Here is a 20,564-nt window from a genome sequence, read left to right as displayed (position 1 = left end):
AAAATATAATAAAAAATAAAAAGTCCACCAAGTAGGGGTCAGGATGTAATTCCCGTGGTGTAGCAGCCACAGTCTCACCAAAAGGCGCACGAAAACAAGTCCCACATCTCCAACATCGCTCGAACACCACGCTGTGGATCCACAAACCGAGCAGAGAAGCTCTGCCACGCAGAGCGCTGGTGTGTCCCAAACCGCCCGCACAGCCGCCGCGACACCACCGAGCAACATCGCTCAGACCATCACGCCAAGCGTTAAAGCGCAGAGCGCTGGACAACCACGATGTAAAATGAGCAACGAGCTCACTGCAGTCCACAGCTGGGAGCACAGGCATCACCCACAGCGAACCAAGGCCTGGGGGGAACCGACGCCCAAAACTAGGTTCGGAGCTACACCACAACTGGGGAACAAAACACTCAAACATCAAACCACACAAATACACAGGAAAAAGAAATAAAATAAAAAAAGCTCTGGTGAGAAGCGGCAGCCAGAACGCGCACGACGGACTCTCAAACGGAAACGAAAAAAAAATGCACAAAGGTCAACTTGAGCTGTGTGTGTGTTATACAGGTATCTGCTGTGTCTGCAGTTGAGGCAGGATATCGTGTCGGGTCGGTTGCCATGCTCGTTCGTCACTCTGGCTCTGCTCGGCTCCTACACGCTGCAGGCGGAGCTCGGAGATCACGACTCGGCCGAGCAGCAGCTCCACTCCATCACCGACTTCCAGCTCGCTAAAGATCACACCAAAGAGCTCGAGGAGAAAGTGCTGGAGCTGCACAGATCCCACAGGTCTCTCACACACACACCATGCATGCTGTACTGAAAAATACCCAAAGCTCACAAAATGCTGAACAGTGATGTTTGTGTATAAAAACGTCATCTGTCTCGCACTCTGTAGCTCTGTCTTTCTCAAAGTGTGTGTGTGTGTGTGTAGGGGAATGTCTCCAGCCCGGGCTGATATTAATTTCTTGGAAAATGCCAAAAAGCTCTCAATGTATGGCATCGACCTTCATCAGGCAAAGGTAAGCTCCGCCCACACACATGTAAACCCTGCCCACTGTAACACAAGGGTGTGTGTGTCAGTCACATGTCCTCTGCTGTGGGCTAAAATTAGCACTGCATCAGGGTCAGGGGGAGGGAGAGGGGGATGGGGGGGAGAGAAGAGAGGTATCAAGAGAATGAGTGAGCGAGTTTAAAGAGGAAGAGATGAAAGGAATGACAAACGGGATGGAGAGAATGAGACGGATGGAGAAAAGACATTGATGGGAGGGAGGGAGGGAGGGACAGAAAGAATGAGAGATTTGGACGAGGGGAAATAGAAAGGAAGGAGAGGAATGACTGGGAGAAAATGAGAGGGAGAATGATTGATGGATGGATGGATGGAGAGGGAGGGAAAGAAAAGAGGAAGAGGTGTGTGTGTGTGTGTGTGTGTGTGTGTTAAAAGCTTCTCTCCGCGCCTCTTCGTCTGGTGTAAATCTGTTCCATCAGAGATATTGATTTCCTGTATTTCCTCTCTCTCACACACACACACACACACACACACACAGTGTGTGTTTGGAATAATACGTTTACGAGGTTGACATTTGTGTTAATTTGGAAACAGGAAATGAACTGAAGATGGAACAATGAACCAGGGCTGCATCCCAAACCACACACTAATGCCCTAACCAGTGTGCTCCAGGGTGTGGTTTGGAACACAGCCCCTTGGTTTTATCCACAAGCCCCTGCTGCATTACCACAGTTAGGACTTTCACTTCTGAGTGAGATTCGTGTGTGTGTGTGTGTCAGGACTCTGATGGCGTGGACATCATGTTGGGAGTGTGTGCCAACGGCCTGCTGATCTATAAAGACCGTCTGAGGATCAACCGCTTCGCCTGGCCCAAGATCCTCAAGATTTCTTATAAACGCAGCAACTTTTACATCAAGATCAGACCCGGAGAGGTGCGGACACACACACACAGACTACATATACGTATAAACTCGCTTTATTTTCAGCTTTTATATATAGAACATAAACACATACACTAATAAAGTGTGTGTGTGTGTGTGTGTGTTAGGCGGAGCAGTTTGAGAGCACAGTGGGATTTAAGCTGCCCAACTATCGTGCTGCGAAGAGGATTTGGAAAGTTTGTGTTGAGCATCACACCTTTTTCAGGTAAAATGCGCACGCGGAGGCCACGCCTCCTGGACTGAGATGGACGCGCGCACGGAGGCCACGCCTCCTGGACTGAGACTAACTCTTTTGGTATTGTGTTTCTTTTAGGTTGATGAATCCGGAGCAGCCGACTAAGTCAAAGTTCCTGACTCTGGGTTCTAAGTTCCGATATAGTGGGAGAACCCAGGCTCAGACCCGACAGGCCAGCAGTCTGATCGACCGACCTGCTCCACACTTCCTCCGCACAGGCAGCAAACGCAGCTCACGCAGCCTCGACATCGGTGCGTATCAGAGAGAGAGAGAGAGATCTGAACACTGTTCTCCAGATTGAGAGACAAACAGAGAGAGAGATCTGAACACTGTTCTCCAGATTGAGAGACAGACAGAGAGAGAGAGAGATCTGAACACTGTTCTCCAGAGAGAGAGAGAGAGATCTGAACACTGTTCTCCAGAGAGAGACAGAGAGAGAGAGATCTGAACACTGTTCTCCAGAGAGAGACAGAGAGAGAGATCTGAACACTGTTCTCCAGATTGAGAGACAGACAGAGAGAGAGAGAGATCTGAACACTGTTCTCCAGATTGAGAGAGAGAGAGAGAGAGATCTGAACACTGTTCTCCAGATTGAGAGAGAGAGATCTGAACACTGTTCTCCAGATTGAGAGAGAGAGATCTGAACACTGTTCTCCAGATTGAGAGAGAGATCTGAACACTGTTCTCCAGAGAGAGATCTGAACACTGTTCTCCAGATTGAGAGACAGACAGACAGAGAGAGAGAGAGAGACAGATCTGAACACTGTTCTCCAGAGAGAGAGAGAGAGATCTGAAAACTGTTCTCCAGGTTGAAAGAGAGAAATCTAAACACTGTTCTCCAGATTGAGAGAGAGAGATCTGAAAACTGTTCTCCAAATTGAGAGACAGCCACAGAGAGAGATCTGAAAACTGTTCTCCAAATTGAGAGAGAGAGATCTGAACACTGTTCTCCAGAGAGAGAGAGATCTGAAAACTGTTCTCCAGATTGAGAGAGATCTGAACACTGTTCTCCAAATTGAGAGAGATCTGAACACTGTTCTCCAGAGAGAGAGAGAGAGAGAGAGAGATCTGAAAACTGTTCTCCAGATTGAGAGAGATCTGAACACTGTTCTCCAAGTTGAGAGATCTGAACACTGTTCTCCAGAGAGAGAGAGAGATCTGAAAACTGTTCTCCAAATTGAGAGACAGACAGCGAGAGAGAGAGAGATCTGAACACTGTTCTCCAGATTGAGAGACAAACAGAGAGAGAGATCTGAACACTGTTCTCCAGAGAGAGAGACAGAGAGAGAGAGATCTGAACACTGTTCTCCAGAGAGAGAGACAGAGAGAGATATCTGAACACTGTTCTCCAGATTGAGAGACAGAGAGAGAGATCTGAACACTGTTCTCCAGAGAGAGAGAGATCTGAAAACTGTTCTCCAAATTGAGAGAGATCTGAACACTGTTCTCCAGATTGAGAGACAGAGAGAGAGAGAGAGAGATCTGAACACTGTTCTCCAGAGAGAGAGAGATCTGAAAACTGTTCTCCAAATTGAGAGAGAGAGATCTGAACACTGTTCTCCAGATTGAGAGACAGACAGAGAGAGAGAGAGAGAGAGACAGATCTGAACACTGTTCTCCAGAGAGAGAGAGATCTGAAAACTGTTCTCCAGGTTGAAAGAGAGAAATCTGAACACTGTTCTCCAGAGAGAGAGAGAGAGATCTGAAAACTGTTCTCCAAATTGAGAGACAGACAGCGAGAGAGAGAGAGAGAGATCTGAACACTGTTCTCCAGATTGAGAGACAGAGAGAGAGATCTGAACCCTGTTCTCCAGAGAGAGAGAGACAGAGAGAGAGAGAGATCTGAACACTGTTCTCCAGATTGAGAGACAGCCACAGAGAGAGATCTGAACACTGTTCTCCAGATTGAGAGACAGAGAGAGATCTGAACACTGTTCTCCAGAGAGAGACAGAGAGAAAGAGATCTGAACACTGTTCTCCAGAGAGACAGAGAGAGATCTGAACACTGTTCTCCAGAGAGAGAGAGAGAGAGAGATCTGAACACTGTTCTCCAGATTGAGAGACAGAGAGAGAGAGAGATCTGAACACTGTTCTCCAGAGAGAGATCTGAAAACTGTTCTCCAAATTGAGAGAGATCTGAACACTGTTCTCCAGATTGAGAGACACACAGAGAGAGAGAGAGAGAGAGAGAGAGATCTGAACACTGTTCTCCAGATTGAGAGAGAGATCTGAAAACTGTTCTCCAAATTGAGAGAGAGAGATCTGAACACTGTTCTCCAGATTGAGAGAGAGAGAGAGAGAGAGACAGAGAGAGAGAGACAGATCTGAACACTGTTCTCCAGAGAGAGAGAGATCTGAAAACTGTTCTCCAGAGAGGGAGAGAGAGAGAGATCTGAAAACTGTTCTCCAGAGAGGGAGAGAGAGAGAGATCTGAAAACTGTTCTCCAAATTGAGAGACAGACAGCGAGAGAGAGAGAGATCTGAACACTGTTCTCCAGATTGAGAGAGAAACAGAGAGATCTGAACACTGTTCTCCAGATTGAGAGACAAACAGAGAGATCTGAACACTGTTCTCCAGATTGAGAGACAGACACAGAGAGAGATCTGAACACTGTTCTCCAAATTGAGAGAGAGATCTGAACACTGTTCTCCAGAGAGAGTGAGAGATCTGAACACTGTTCTCCAGAGAGAGAGAGAGAGATCTGAAAATTGTTCTCCAAATTGAGAGAGATCTGAACACTGTTCTCCAGAGAGAGAGAGAGATCTGAAAACTGTTCTCCAAATTGAGGGAGATCTGAACACTGTTCTCCAGAGAGAGAGTGAGAGATCTGAACACTGTTCTCCAGAGAGAGAGAGAGATCTGAAAACTGTTCTCCAAATTGAGAGAGATCTGAACACTGTTCTCCAGAGAGAGAGTGAGAGATCTGAACACTGTTCTCCAAATTGAGAGAGATCTGAACACTGTTCTCCAAATTGAGAGAGATCTGAACACTGTTCTCCAAATTGAGAGAGATCTGAACACTGTTCTCCAAATTGAGAGAGATCTGAACACTGTTCTCCAAATTGAGAGAGATCTGAACACTGTTCTCCAAATTGAGAGAGATCTGAACACTGTTCTCCAAATTGAGAGAGATCTGAACACTTCTCTAAATTGAGAGAGATCTGAACACTCTTCTCCAGAGAGTGAGAGATAGAGATCTGAACACTGTTCTCCAGATTGAGAGGCAGAGAGAGAGAGAGAGATCTGAACACTGTTCTCCAGATTGAGAGAGAGAGACGAAAGAAGCAGAGAAAGATGAGAAGGGAGGGGAAGAACAAAGTAAAGGAGGAGAGACATGAGAGAAAGAAGGAAGAATAATGGAAGAGAAGAGAGTAGTGAAAAAAGGTTCACATTTACATGGGGGTGTGTGTGTGTGAGAGAGAGAGAGAGAGAGACACAGGAAATAAGGAGGACATGTGTTTCCTGTCTTGAGGAGGATGGACAGAAAGAGTGAGAGTTCTGTTTCTTCATAACGGCCCACGATTCCAAGTTTTCCTGTAATCCGGTTAAAATGTGGAGTGGAATTGTGTGGAAACGATCCTCCTTCTCCCAGCAGGTCGGCCTTTACACCGTGCGTTCCTCTGCTCAGTGTGACAAAGTGCCTGGGGAACAACACACACACACACACACACACACGGTCTCAGCTGGGTGTGACAGCGAGGGGACACGCGCTTGTGCGCTCTCTCGGATCGCTGAATTTGGCCGAGGCTGTGCGTCACATGATCACTCATCTGTATCACAGCTCCTGAACGCTGACCTCGTTATTTCCTCAGCATCTGTACAGCAGCAGTGTCACACGAAGGAGCAGCGCCACCTGGTGGCCTCTCGCAAACATGCCACACATCTGCATACACACCAAGCACATCTGGATGCACATCACATACAGCACGCATGAGAGATGAACGCGACGTTACGGCGAGTCTGTTTGATCGAAGCATGAACGTCGATGTTTGTTTTTGTGACCTTTGGCCTTCCTCTTCTCCACAGCTCCAGTGAGCGCTCATGGCCACGCCCCCAGTGAGAACGGCCGTGACCCCGCCCTGGATCTCTCCGATTCCAAGGTGAGGAAGTTTAATCCGTGCTCTTCGACCGCGGCTTTCCCTTCGCAGGTTGTTAACGAAGGAGTCATGGCGGATCGAGTTTTTATTGTTATGATCATGATGATGTGTTTTTTGATAAACTGTGAAATGCAGTCGTGAGGAAAATCCGCCCCTGTAACTGGGTGGGAGTTTCCCATCATGCTGTCTGTTGGCCGTCTCAGACGTCACGTTTCGGTCCTCACATCTCCAAACTGAAGAACTGCGCATCGCCTTTTCACCTTGTGTCTGATTTACACTCTCGCGCTCGGGGCGGAGCAAACAGCCGACCGGTGAAGCTCGGCTGATCCGAGCGCGTCGGGGCGTCACCGGCTCACGCCCCACTTCCTGCTGTGTTCACTCCTCCCGCCTCTTTATTTTACCGTTCGTCCTCTTTCAGTCCTTTAATTTCTTCTCCCACTCGTTTCCCATGAGGCTGTTCATAAAGAAGGGAAGAGAAAAGAATAAAAAGAAAGTAAAGAAGAAGGGGGGAAGCGAGAGAGAGAGGGAGAGAAAATAAAGAATGAAGGGGAGAGACAGCAAGCAAGAAAGGAATAGAAACAAAATGTAAGAAAAGATGAAAAATAAAAAGGAAGAAGGGAATCAAGTTTGAAGGAAGATACAAAGAAGAAATGAGGAAAGGAACACACTTGTTGCACCTGTTCTTCCACCGTATTGTTCCCATTCCCTCCTCGCCAGTCCCTCTTCCGCAGTGTGACCTTTGACCTCCGACAGTCTGACTAATGCTGTGTTTCTCTCCTCTCCTTCCTGTAACGTCGTTTCCACTTTTTTTCTTTTCATCATACTCACTTTTCTTTTGATTCTTCTTCGTTCTGTCCCCTCACCCCTCGTTCACCTAGTCGCTCGTCATGTTCCCGTCCTTTCCTTCCTCCTCGTCCCTGTCGTCCCTCCCTCCCACCCTGGACACCATCTCTGAGCTCGATGTCCTGTCGGACGTTTCGGAGGACGAACCCGAGCTCGATCGTGACCCGGACCTCGGACCCGACCTCCCCGTTGAACCCAAATCCAGCCCCGATGACGCTGACACTGATCCCACCCAGTGTGCTGAACAGGGCGTGTCTGCTTTTGCTCCACCCCCTTCCGGTATTCCCGCCGAGCACCACGCACGTCCAGGCTCCTCCCTCGTGGCCTTGTTTAAGGGTGCGCTCTTGCTGGACGAGGACGACTCCATCGCCCTGCCGTGTCCTTCATTCTTCCTCATTTTCGCAGTTTTTCTCTCAGCCTGCCACTCGGTGGCGCTCTCTCTGGCCCTCGCGCTGCCTCTCGCAGTGTCGCTGTGCTACCTCGAGCCCAAAGCTCACGTCCGCTTCTGGGCCGCCGAGGTCGGCGCGGACGCAACGTCTCAAGAGGAGGCGTGTGATCCGGTCGCTTAAACCGACCCTCGACCCCTTTCCCTCCATTAATCAACAACCTCATTGCTTCCTCATGCTATACACTGTAGTAGATTCGTAAAAATAGCACTCATCTCTTCCCCCCACCCCGCTTGTAAATCGATTTTTCCCAGCATTCCTTAGTGTCTATTTTTAGCTCCTGCCCTGCCAGCCTCGGTGACCCCATTAGCGAGTATCTAACTCGAGTTGTTCTCTCTGTGGATGCTGCAAGTCTTTTCATAGACTCGTCCTCTGAAGCTTTCAGTTCACACAGAGATTAGAACCTGCGGCCACAAGTGAAACGTCCACGAGGTCCCTTTACGCCGAGCGACCTTCGTGAGCGTCATCAGGACGCCTTTCTCACCTGCTTTCAAGAGCAATCTCCGCCAAAATCGCGAGCGGCGAAGTTCCTCAGCTTTGATCCACGTGATTCGAATGAAATCTCATTTGCAAAGATGAAAGGTAGCATCATTTCACCCTTCAGACTTGAAGAGGTGGAGCCTAGGGGGCGGAGTTATACCAAACTGCATCCCATCCCAGGGTTTTGTGACCGAGTCCCACGGTGTCGTATATTATATTATTATATTTACCACGAAAATATTTTCAGAGCACGTTTATATAATGTGCCATGTTTGTTAATGACGACAAAGATCAAAGACCTCGCGCTGCGTCCGCTTCATTTCCCTCCCAGCGTTTCTCATCCCGATCCGGAACTGCTTTGACGTGCAATCGTTAACTTTCGCGAGACGTTGTTCGTACGTTGTCTACACGCGTAGTATTTTTGTCCCGTTAGTCCTATTAAACAGCCCCCACTGTTGCGTTAAACTCCCTTGCCCCGCCCCTTAGCACTGATTAGCCAATCCTGTCGCTCGTGTCTTTCTCCTCATGACCTCACACACCTCATTTTTATGGAACTGTCCGGCCTTCCCATCATCCATTTCACTTTTCTTTTCCTTCCGATTGAATCGTCCATCATTTCCACCAATCAGATTCCGCAGGTGGAGGAAGGGGCGGAGCCTGGAGAGGCCACAGCCGCGGAAGTCACTGATGAACCTGTCGCTGAGGTCTGCTGTTCACCTTCCTAGTGTGTGTGTGTGTGTGTGTGTGTGTGTGTGTGTGTGTTTATACAACCCCGATTCCAAAAAAGTTGGGACAAAGTACAAATTGTAAATAAAAACGGAATGCAATGATGTGGAAGTTTCAAAATTCCATATTTTATTCAGAATAGAACATAGATGACATATCAAATGTTTAAACTGAGAAAATGTATCATTTAAAGAGGAAAAATTAGGTGATTTTAAATTTCATGACAACACATCTCAAAAAAGTTGGGACAAGGCCATGTTTCCCACTGTGAGACATCCCCTTTTCTCTTTACAACAGTCTGTAAACGTCTGGGGACTGAGGAGACAAGTTGCTCAAGTTTAGGGATAGGAATGTTAACCCATTCTTGTCTAATGTAGGATTCCAGTTGCTCAACTGTCTTAGGTCTTTTTTGTCGTATCTTCCGTTTTATGATGCGCCAAATGTTTTCTATGGGTGAAAGATCTGGACTGCAGGCTGGCCAGTTCAGTACCCGGACCCTTCTTCTACGCAGCCATGATGCTGTAATTGATGCAGTATGTGGTTTGGCATTGTCATGTTGGAAAATGCAAGGTCTTCCCTGAAAGAGACGTCGTCTGGATGGGAGCATATGTTGCTCTAGAACCTGGATATACCTTTCAGCATTGATGGTGTCTTTCCAGATGTGTAAGCTGCCCATGCCACACGCACTAATGCAACCCCATACCATCAGAGATGCAGGCTTCTGAACTGAGCGCTGATAACAACTCGGGTCGTCCTTCTCCTCTTCAGGCCGAATGACACGGCATCCCTGATTTCCATAAAGAACTTCAAATTTTGATTCGTCTGACCACAGAACAGTTTTCCACTTTGTCACAGTCCATTTTAAATGAGCCTTGGCCCAGAGAAGACGTCTGCGCTTCTGGATCATGTTTAGATACGGCTTCTTCTTTGAACTATAGAGTTTTAGCTGGCAACGGCGGATGGCACGGTGAATTGTGTTCACAGATAATGTTCTCTGGAAATGTTCCTGAGCCCATTTTGTGATTTCCAATACAGAAGCATGCCTGTATGTGATGCAGTGCCGTCTAAGGGCCCGAAGATCACGGGCACCCAGTATGGTTTTCTGGCCTTGACCCTTACGCACAGAGATTCTTCCAGATTCTCTGAATCTTTTGATGATATTATGCACTGTAGATGATGATGTGTTCAAACTCTTTGCAATATTACACTGTCGAACTCCTTTCTGATATTGCTCCACTATTTGTCGGCGCAGAATTAGGGGGATTGGTGATCCTCTTCCCATCTTTACTTCTGAGAGCCGCTGCCACTCCAAGATGCTCTTTTTATACCCAGTCATGTTAATGACCTATTGCCAATTGACCTAATGAGTTGCAATTTGGTCCTCCAGCTGTTCCTTTTTTGTACCTTTAACTTTTCCAGCCTCTTATTGCCCCTGTCCCAACTTTTTTGAGATGTGTTGCTGTCATGAAATTTCAAATGAGCCAATATTTGGCATGAAATTTCAAAATGTCTCACTTTCGACATTTGATATGTTGTCTATGTTCTATTGTGAATACAATATCAGTTTTTGAGATTTGTAAATTATTGCATTCCGTTTTTATTTACAATTTGTACTTTGTCCCAACTTTTTTGGAATCGGGGTTGTAATTTATTCATGAATCCAGGGTGAATTGAGTGACTAACTCTCCCTTTTTTTTTCCCTCCAATCGCGCTCCCAGACTGAGACCGATGGAGCCGATTCCTCTGAAACCAAGGTTCATTGAATCACGCTGCTGATTTTAGCCGCTCATTTAATTCCATTCGCTTTCTCTTCATCCACGTTGGGGTTCTTAGGTTTCAAATCCTGATGTGATTGATTTTTAAAAAATTTTTTTTCCTCTCCCCCTCTCCATTTTTTTTTTTTTTTGTTATTTTGCTTTGTGGATGATGTTGATGTTGTGCTGGTGTCGAGTCGCTGCTTTATTGTCAAATGAATCAGAAACCCGTCCAAACCGTCACTGAACGAGCAAACAAACGTCCGTTAAAGCCCCCGACAGCACGGTGACCCCGTCAATTCCACTCGTCACTATAGCAACGCTAACGAGAAATCCAAAGTGTAGGTTTAAATAAAAAAAAAGTTTAATGGTTGTTAAATCTCCCAGTTGAAAACTTTTATCATAATCGGGTTAATAACGAAAATAAAGCAAAGAATTAACGTAAGTGGAAAGCGCAAAATTCTTCATAGTTTTTTTTTTTTAAGCATGATTGAAGTATAAATGTATCTCGCTGATGTAAGCGCACTGTTCTCTCCGCTTCTTCCATCAGATTAGCGGAGGTCAGGTGCTTCCTGTGTGGCTCCGCCCGCTTTGACCAGGTTTTAATGTGGAGAGACGTTCCAATTAAGTTTTATATTATTAACTGTAGATGATATCATTAAAAGAATATAATTATTTGAAAAAATAAATCAGCAAAAGCAGGGAAAATGGATTTTTTTTTTTTTTGTTATATTTTGAAGGAAAAAAACAAGTTTTTCATCACTCAAAGCTTTAAAAGTCTGATTGTGGCGAGTCAAAATGAATGTTTTTATTTGAATTTTCATTTTATTTTTTGAGTTTTATATATACGGGTCCGTCTCAGAAACTGCGCTCTCATTTGGGACATTATGGTCAAAAAATAAATTTTACTAACACACTTTTGTCATGTTTAATAAGAATAAAGATAGCATCTTGCTTTATCCGGCCTCCACTGTGGAAAATTCTTTTTTTTTTTTTTTTAAAGATATTTTTTGGGCTTTTTTTCACCTTTATTGGATAGGACAATGTAGAGACAGGACAGGAAATGAGTGGGAGAGAGAGACGGGGAGGGATCGGGAAATGACCTCGGGTCAGAATCGAACCCGGGTCCCCGGATTTATGGTATGGCGCCTTAGCCACCTGAGCCACCACGCCCCCGGAAAATTCTTTTGATTACAATTCAAATTCTTTTGTAAAATTGATTTCCATATAAAATAACTCCATCATGAAGAATTAAAGCCCCTCCTTCGCAGATGAGTGAAAATCTTGAATAAATTTCCTCTTTTTGATTGATTGGGTTAAAAATGCCAAGTTATGATGACTGAATTGATTATTCACTTAAATATGAATAATATGATACATTTTGGGTATTTGATATGGCGAAATAGGACACAATGGAAAAATCAAGAACACACCGGAAAGATGAGAATAACGGCGGCGGTAAAAGAACAGCGACTGTACCGGCTGAAGGTCGCGCGGGTCTCTGCTGCGGCGCGCGAGCAACAGGACATCACTACTGCGCGAGGCGGGGCAATACGACTGGCCGTAGATTCTATCAAAAGTTCGATCTAAATTGACCACGGTTGCAAAATATTGGCCAAAAATACGCAAACACTACGAAATATGAAAGTAAGATGAAAAAGAAACATTCTATTGCCTTATACTGCAAGACTAAAACCGTCAAAACTCGCGTAACAGAAAGACCGCAAATGGAAGCACGATCAACTTCTAACTGCTGGAGTGGAAAATTCCATTCTACACATGCAAATTGTTAACGTGTGTCCTTCCCCGCACACAAATAACACGCTGCGGTAAAAAATAGACTGCGACTCATTTTATAGCTCAGAAATTCATACAAGACCAGCTACCATCGTAACACATTCTGTAAGAAACATATTCTATACCTAACTTTCAGCTTTCGTTTTAAAAAACAAAATCGCAGATTTATAACTAAATGTTTATATGGCGTAGTGATTTTAAGTTCCTACTTTTGGTGAGGTCGTGACCTCGACCCTGAGGCTTTCCGTTTAGATCAAAACACACGATCGCATTGGTTTTGCGGAAAATGGAGTTACGACGGTGATCAAATATTTCGCATGATGTTTTATTACGGTTGTGATTATTCTGTGAGCGCGCCGATCCTTAGGTGGATAAAGTTACGGCTTAAAAAAATACAATTAGTGATAACTGTAGACTTTTCAATGGACTACAGCCTTTTTAAGGGAATGCGATGTAGTCGACCGTTTATCATGTCCCAGATCAAGCCGCTATTTTTCCACAAATTTGCAGAATTTTTGCCAAATTCTGAATATTCACATCAAAGATTTAGTTTTATCTGTATTATTTTTTTCATCATTTTATTTCAAATTAAAACCAACATCACCATTCAAAACCGTATAGTTTATTGACGGAGTATATTTAGTCGGGGACCCACAGTACCCAGTTTCTGAGACAGAATCTCTATACATTCATCAGGGCTTTGAACCAGAATTTTTTTCCTATTGGTTCGTTCCGAACAGAAACGGAATTTTAACGTTTCCGGTTTTGGGTTCCACCATTAAATAGACGTTCCCGAACCGGTTAGAACAAAAAAATTTCGTTCCCGGAACGGTTAATTACGTTCCCTGTCAGCTGTTTAACAAATGGCTATAAAATGATGTCTCTGTCTCATCCAGCTTAAGCCAAATGTAGGCTAATTCTATTACAACCTTCATTAAATAAGACAAGAAATAATTCAAAACAATTATTATTTCAAATGTTGGCGATTTGGATTCTCAGTATGTCTTCCCATCTACACAAACAGAAAAAGTGCCAAAAATGAAAGAGAATTCGTTTAGTGTGTTACCAAAGGCTAGTCAGGCCCTATAGAGGGCTACCGCATGACGTCACCGCGCCGCGAGATTTTGTTAGGCGCCATATTGGAAGACCAAGTACACATCTATGCAAGTACATACAGTATATACATAAAACAAACTACAGCTGAAATGTAGCCAGGGCCGGTTCTGCCCTAATCTGGACCCGGGTGCAACATCGCGCGGCGGGCTGCCTCAGAAAACTAACCATTTGTCCTACCTTAAAACTCATTTTGCATTTTCTGCCTCCTTTTTTGTATTTTCGACCCTCCGTTTATTTTCTTTCCTTTTCTGAAAACCCGATTTGTGTCCAGACATTTTGTTCTGCTACCAACGAACTAACTCATCAGGTCTCGTCTCTCGAGCCCGCGATGATTCCCGTGGGAAGGGCAACAACTGATACATTTTTACAAACAGCCAATAGGGAGGTTGCAACGTTCAGGCTCTTCTTTGCTCAGACACTCAGTAATGCACTTACTCACTTATTATCACGTGGAGACGTGATAGTAGTCCACCCTCCCGCGCTCTCCATTCAGTCAGCGAACGTCACACAGGAAGTGAACCCCAGCGGATCATAGAAACTTGCGCAGGAGAAGAATGACTTTTTTATTTGTAGGCTACGGAAACTTTGAGGAACGAAATAAAAACCGGTATTAACCGGTTACCATTATTTTTAATAAGCGTTTCTGTTCCGGAACATGTGAAATAGAAAAAGTTCCCGGCTTTCGTTTTCATTCCTTGAACCGGTTCAAAGCCCTGACATTCATAGACTGCATATGCATGATTGATTGATTCATTCATTCATTCTTTAATTTATTTTTTGAAAACAAAACCCTCATGTTAGTTAGCAAAGCTGATCGGCTACTGAAACGTTTTAGTATTTCTACGGATTACTGAAATATTTCCGTGTATTTCTACTCAGCAGCCTGAGAGTCTGATCATTTTTACAGGAATTATTATTATTATTATTATTATTTATTTTTTGCATTAAAAAAATTTGTCATGGGCTTTAAACCTGAAACACTAATCACTCAGTAAAAATGAAAGCCTGTGTTATACCATGCGCACGCGTGCACAGAGCGGTCTGGACGGGTTTTTAAACTGCCTTTGGGTTTGGATTGTTCACTCACCGTTTTCTTTTTCTCCCCCCCCCCTCCCCCATTTATGCCAACGTTCTGTTTTTTTTGTCTGGTTTCTGTTTTTGACTCTACAGAGCAAGCTGAGAGTGCAGGGAGAGAATATTTATGTCAGACATAGCAATCTAATGCTGGAGGTTCGTATCCCTGCGATCAGACGGGAGCAGCGTTTTCCCCGAAATTCACTTCTAAATCTGAACAAAGATCAGAATCTGGAGTTTGTGCCGTGCTCTCGCTCTCCTCAGCTGCCCTTCACTCTCATTCTGTGTGTGTGTGTGTGTGTGTGTGTGTGTGGACACTTGTGTGCATGGTGTAATGGATGCATGTGAGTGTGTGATGCGTAATATTTTACTATTTTTGTCTCTTATTTCTTAACCATACTAATCTTTTTACTTTCTGCATTGGTGTGTGTGTGAGAGAGAGTACTAAACATTACTGACGGAGTTCATCCTGAGCGAAACACACACAGTAATCCTCTGCACTCCTCTCGGAAATGTAAACTACATAACTTTAGTTTCTCCGTGGCTCCTGTTTGCTGAACTCCAGGAAAAATTTACTCGACTAGATGATTATGGGTTGTTTTACAATCAGGGTACGCGAGTTAAAAATCACATTTAACACTTATCTTCAATACCAAAAGGCTTGACTAAATAAACTTGGTTGTTTATTGTAGCCCTGTGATAGCTCTATTTACCATGCAAAAAAAAAAATTGTGATAACGTTATTTTTGGTGAATGTATGGCAATATTTAGCAGAATTACTCGTGTCATTTATGGGCCTTTTCCACTACCCTTTTTCAGCTCACTTCAGCACGACTCAGCTCGCTTCAGCCCCTAAAACTCGCTCGGTTTTGGAGTGGGGCTGAAGCGAGCCAAACCGAGCCGAGTGAGGTTGGGGGCGTGAGCAGACACTCCCCTGTGCACTGATTGGTGAGGAGGAGTGTCCTCACACGCCCACACATGCCCCGCGAGCGCGCTGGGATCTGTAAACACCGTAAACCCGGAAGAAGAAGAATTACGAATTACGAGAATTTCTGAAGCCTTATGCGCCTCGCCTCATCTATACGCTCTTGCCAGTATCTGTTGGCGTTGTCGGTGACAACAAGCCACAGCACCAAGACCAGCAACACTAACGACTCCATGTCCTCCATGTTTATTGTTTACTATCCGGGTCGTGAGACTACCGCTTAAAAGCTCACTGATGTCACTGTTTGCGCCGCCTAACGACATCACGTGACGTCCACCCACTTTCGCTAACTCCACCCAATGTGTCCACCCACTTCCAGCCAGCACGGTTCAGCGCGGTTGTAGTCGAAATGCAACTCCAACAGCCCCGCTCAGCCCGACTCAGCACCGCACGGCTCAGCCCAACTCAGCCGCGTTGGTAGTGGAAAAGCGGCATATGATACTGAATTAATTCAACAAAGTGTAAATTCAGTATCATAGTCGCCACTGGAGTCCACTCCATCCTTGTTTACCGTCAATGGATCGGTCACTCGGCAAACAGTCCGCCAGAATCCGAGTAGGGAATGGCTGAGCGTAGCTGTCAGTCAAACCCAAGTTAGCCAATGGGAATGCATTCCTGGACAGCCCGCCCACACGGGAAGTTTGTGCCAAAACTGCAAGCAGAAAGTCAGGGAGCACAAACGAGAAAGCTGGAATCGCAACCAAAATAAATTACGCCAAACACAACCGAGAAAGACGCGGAACAAAAATAAAAGGTTTCTGAAGAGTAATAGACTGATATTTTGCACGATTACACGAATAATTTGTTTGCCAGTCTAAAAAAAATTTACTTTGTATTTTGATTTGTCGTTTTTGTTTGATATTTCAAAAGTATTGTATGAACATTTTGGCACAAAATTGATTCCATACATATGTGTATTAATTTCCAAAAGTGCAGATTTCATAGGTTTTTTTTTTTTTTTTAAACCAGTTTGAATCAATTTGAATTTTGGACCCCTGTGACACAAACTTTGTACCCTGATTGTAAAACAGCCCTTATTTTAAAGATCGTTAAAATCTAAATTAAATAGTCGAGGCCATTTCCAGAACAGTGCTGAGAGAAACGAGGGTAAAAAAAATGAAAGCGAGCAGGAAAGTAGTGAGAAACATTTGAATAACAGATTGGCACAAGAAGAACAAAACCGAAAACGAGAGAAATAAAGGTTAAAAGTGAGAGAAAGGAGAGAGAGGAAGAAGGCGAAAAACAGGAAAAAAAAGATTGAATTAGAATTTTTTTTTTTTTAAAGAGTAAGAGCAGAAAAGAAATGGAGTGAATCGAAGGGAGGGACAAGCAAGTGTGTGGAAATGAGTAAAAATTAAGACATTTACGAAATGCGCAGAGAAAATATCGGGAAAAGAGTGAGATTTTTGATGGTGAGAGGAAAATAATGGGGAGAAAAATCAGAGGAAAAAAGTGTTAAATAGAAAAAAACAAGTAAAAGAACAAGATTAAATTAATAATGTAAAGAATGAATAAAGTTGGTGTCTTTGTTCTTTTTTTTTCCTTTCAGTTAATTTTTTCTCACGTTTATACATTTAATTAATTAAAGGCAAAAACGGAACTAAACGCCAGGAGACGGGGAACAATCCGCGAGTGCACTATTCTCACTAGGTGATGTGCACTTCTGAGGGTAAGTCGAGTGAAGAAGGGGATTGGAACACAGCCTTTAGCTGTGCCGCTACTGTGTGTGTTTCACTCTCGAGTGTTTCAGCAACTACACTGGGGGGAGAACACGTAACGCCTCGGCTCACTGCTGCCCCACGCGCGCGCACGCTGACGCACATCGACAGGGTCAGAAGGGGTGGAGCTGAAGTTAAATTAGACTGTTTCATAAAACTTAATTAGCATAAAGTATATTTTATTAACCGCGATCAAACATTTTATCACAAACACAAAATCGCAGCCTGAATTTCGTACGTTAGCTAGCGCTAAATAAACTGTTAGCGTGACTGAAACCAGTAACCGAGTTAAACTGTCTAATGAAAACTAGCAACGTAGTTAATGCTTATATTAAAAAAAAAGGAGAAAAGAATCCAGATGTGAGAACGAACCAATGAATGAAACTCAAGGAAGAACGGAATGGAAGAGTAAGAAAGAAAAACCTAATCAAGATTGAAATACGAACGGACAAATCTGTGACGAAATAAAAAAAAAATTTTCAAGAATCAAAGACAAGGGAAAGAAACGCAGGGAATGTGTGAAGAAAGGAAAGGTAAAAGGGTAGAAGAAAGCAGATAAAGAAAAGAGAGAAAAGCCGATAGGAAGGAAAGAAATAAGGGGGGGGGGGGGGATGCATCTAATTCTCCATCCGATTGGTGAAAAGGTTCAGAAGCCCGTCAGCTAACGATGCTAGTCAGTCCAGATGATAAAATGAATGTATTGGTTCTGATTGGCTGATTAGATTAAAGCTCCGCCCCTTGTCAACCCTGGTCGCGTGCCGTTTGACGGAATCGGTCCGTTCCAGCAGTGAGGCTTGGCGCGCACAGTCTGCTCCATGACGATGTATTCTCACACTAATGACGTGGATGTTGGTTCCCCTTCCCTGTCCACCGGTCGCCGTGGCGATAGGATCTGGATAAGACTCAGGAGGATGTTTTGAGGCATCAGGCTAGCATTAGCGAGCTAAAGCGCAGTTTTATGGAGGCAGCTCCAGAGCCCCGGCCCAGTCAGTGGGAAAAGCGTCTGACGGGCAGCCCCGCCGCCACCAGCCTGCGCCCGGCCGTCCCAGGGGTACGTGTGCTTCTGCGCCGGGATTCACGCCACAGACCTGCGAGCCGACACACCTGCATGCAGCACTCGCTCTGCTCTCTCTCTCTCTCTCTCTCTCTCTCTTCCACTTGGCAGTCGGACTTGTTTATCTCTTCTCTCTGGTGCCTGAGGTTTTGTTTCGTCAGATTCAAAATCAAAACTTGGTCAACCCCGAGCGCCGGTTCGTGTCCGTAACCCAGAGTCACCCGAGAGGTTTCTTAACCAATCCTGACTGCCACATGACCACTTCCTGTATGCTCAAAGCCAGTCTTCTGCTTTTAATCAGCGATGGATGGCTTTGTGATTCTGACATCAGAGGCACTAAGCTTGGACGACTGCAGGGACTTGGTTCCTCCTGACATTCGACCCTGCTGGTGTACGCCAGTGTAAATGGTTTGGCAGCGTTTATGACGATGTCCTGTTGGTGAATTCGGAGCGTGAATTGTGTAACGCTCCGTCCTGCTACTGACCACAGGAACATTAACAGTGGATTTATTTCTAAATAGGGGTGTTCACACGGCACATATCTGCATCGATGCTGCACCGATGTATTTTGTTGGGATATATCTTACACCGGTGTAAATTTTGTGGAGCGTTCACACGTCACAAATAGGGATGTTAACCGATGACCGTTTGACCGGTGGTTGACCGAATCAACGTTAACCGGTTAATTTTTTTTTGGTTGTCGGTGAAAAAAAAAAAATCAATCGTTTTGAAGCTGCCGATTTTGGAGCGGAGAACCTGGAATTTTGTGTTTGTAAACGCTTGGGGCATGCCATGCGGTGTAGGGACGACAACTGACAAATCAGAAACACCCATTCAGTCATGTCCCGCCCCAGTTAAAGACAGCTGACAAATCAGAAACACCCATTCAGTCATGTCCCGCCCCAGTTAAAGACAGCTGACAAATCAGAAACACCCATTCAGTCATGTCCCGCCCCAGTTAAAGACAGCTGACAAATCAGAAACACCCATTCAGTCATGTCCTGCCCCAGTTAAAGACAGCTGACAAATCAGAAACACCCATTCAGTCATGTCCTGCCCCAGTTAAAGACAGCTGACAAATCAGAAACACCCATTCAGTCATGTCCCGCACCAGTTAAAGACAGCTGACAAATCAGAAACACCCATTCAGTCATGTCCCGCACCAGTTAAAGACAGCTGACAAATCAGAAACACCCATTCAGTCATGTCCCGCACCAGTTAAAGACAGCTGACAAATCAGAAACACCCATTCAGTCATGTCCCGCCCCAGTTAAAGACAGCTGACAAATCAGAAACACCCATTCAGTCATGTCCCGCCCCAGTTAAAGACAGCTGACAAATCAGAAGCACCCATTCAGTCATGTCCCGCCCCAGTTAAAGACAGCTGACAAATCAGAAGCACCCATTCAGTCATGTCCCGCCCCAGTTAAAGACAGCTGACAAATCAGAAGCACCCATTCAGTCATGTCCCGCCCCAGTTAAAGACAGCTGACAAATCAGAAACACCCATTCAGTCATGTCCCGCCCCAGTTAAAGACAGCTGAAAAATCAGAAGCACCCATTCAGTCATGTCCCGCCCCAGTTAAAGACAGCTGACAAATCAGAAGCACCCATTCAGTCATGTCCCGCCCCAGTTAAAGACAGCTGACAAATCAGAAGCACCCATTCAGTCATGTCCCGCCCCAGTTAAAGACAGCTGACAAATCAGAAGCACCCATTCAGTCATGTCCCGCCCCAGTTAAAGACAGCTGACAAATCAGAAACACCCATTCAGTCATGTCCTGCCCCAGTTAAAGACAGCTGACAAATCAGAAGCACCCATTCAGTCATGTCCCGCCCCAGTTGAATACAGCTGCCACCAGTGTTGCCAGATTGGGCGGTTTCCCGCCCATTTGGGCAGTTTTAAGTGGATTTTGGAGGGTTTTCAACATATTTTGGGCTGGAAAACGTCAGCAATATCTGGCAACATTGGCTGCCACTCGGCGAGAGAAAAGTGTAGACACAGGGTTTTTAGCTTACAAATTACTATTCTGTTTTTTTTTTTTTTTTTTTTTTTAATTATTATTAGAAGGCACATGGAGTTTAGTCCTGCCTTGGCCAGTGCATTCTGAAAGTATGTTTCGGTCTGTAGCCAACAATGCATGTTATTGCAGATCATCTCTCTCCACACAAACTAAAGGCGCAGATGCCGACTTTTTCACGGCTTTTTCATGGACTGTAACGGCATTTGCTTATGTAGTAATTTTAATACAGAATTTACTCTGATGAAATTATTCAGACACTCCAACGCC

The 20,564-nt window shown here is 44.8% G+C and overlaps 1 protein-coding gene across 14 annotated transcripts in view; it reads left to right on the top strand.

Annotated features, from left to right (window-relative positions):
• epb41l2 (erythrocyte membrane protein band 4.1 like 2) overlaps window positions 1-20,564 on the top strand; it is a 101,242-nt gene that overhangs the window by 49,770 nt on the left and 30,908 nt on the right. For 2 of the 14 annotated variants that reach the window (XM_060913733.1, XM_060913732.1), the window contains exons 8-17: window positions 568-786; window positions 932-1,019; window positions 1,786-1,938; window positions 2,055-2,152; window positions 2,261-2,433; window positions 6,210-6,283; window positions 8,679-8,753; window positions 10,494-10,529; window positions 14,613-14,672; window positions 18,109-18,270. In XM_060913733.1, coding sequence (XP_060769716.1) covers window positions 568-786; window positions 932-1,019; window positions 1,786-1,938; window positions 2,055-2,152; window positions 2,261-2,433; window positions 6,210-6,283; window positions 8,679-8,753; window positions 10,494-10,529; window positions 14,613-14,672; window positions 18,109-18,270 — 1,138 coding nt within the window. The remainder of the gene's footprint in view (window positions 1-567; window positions 787-931; window positions 1,020-1,785; window positions 1,939-2,054; window positions 2,153-2,260; window positions 2,434-6,209; window positions 6,284-8,678; window positions 8,754-10,493; window positions 10,530-14,612; window positions 14,673-18,108; window positions 18,271-20,564) is intronic. The other 12 variants (XM_060913736.1, XM_060913734.1, XM_060913735.1 and 9 more) reach the window with 12 other exon arrangements.

This window comes from Neoarius graeffei, chromosome 2 (genome assembly GCF_027579695.1).
Source record: "Neoarius graeffei isolate fNeoGra1 chromosome 2, fNeoGra1.pri, whole genome shotgun sequence".
NCBI lineage: Eukaryota > Metazoa > Chordata > Actinopteri > Siluriformes > Ariidae > Neoarius > Neoarius graeffei.
This window is presented reverse-complemented; position numbering and strand designations above follow the sequence as displayed.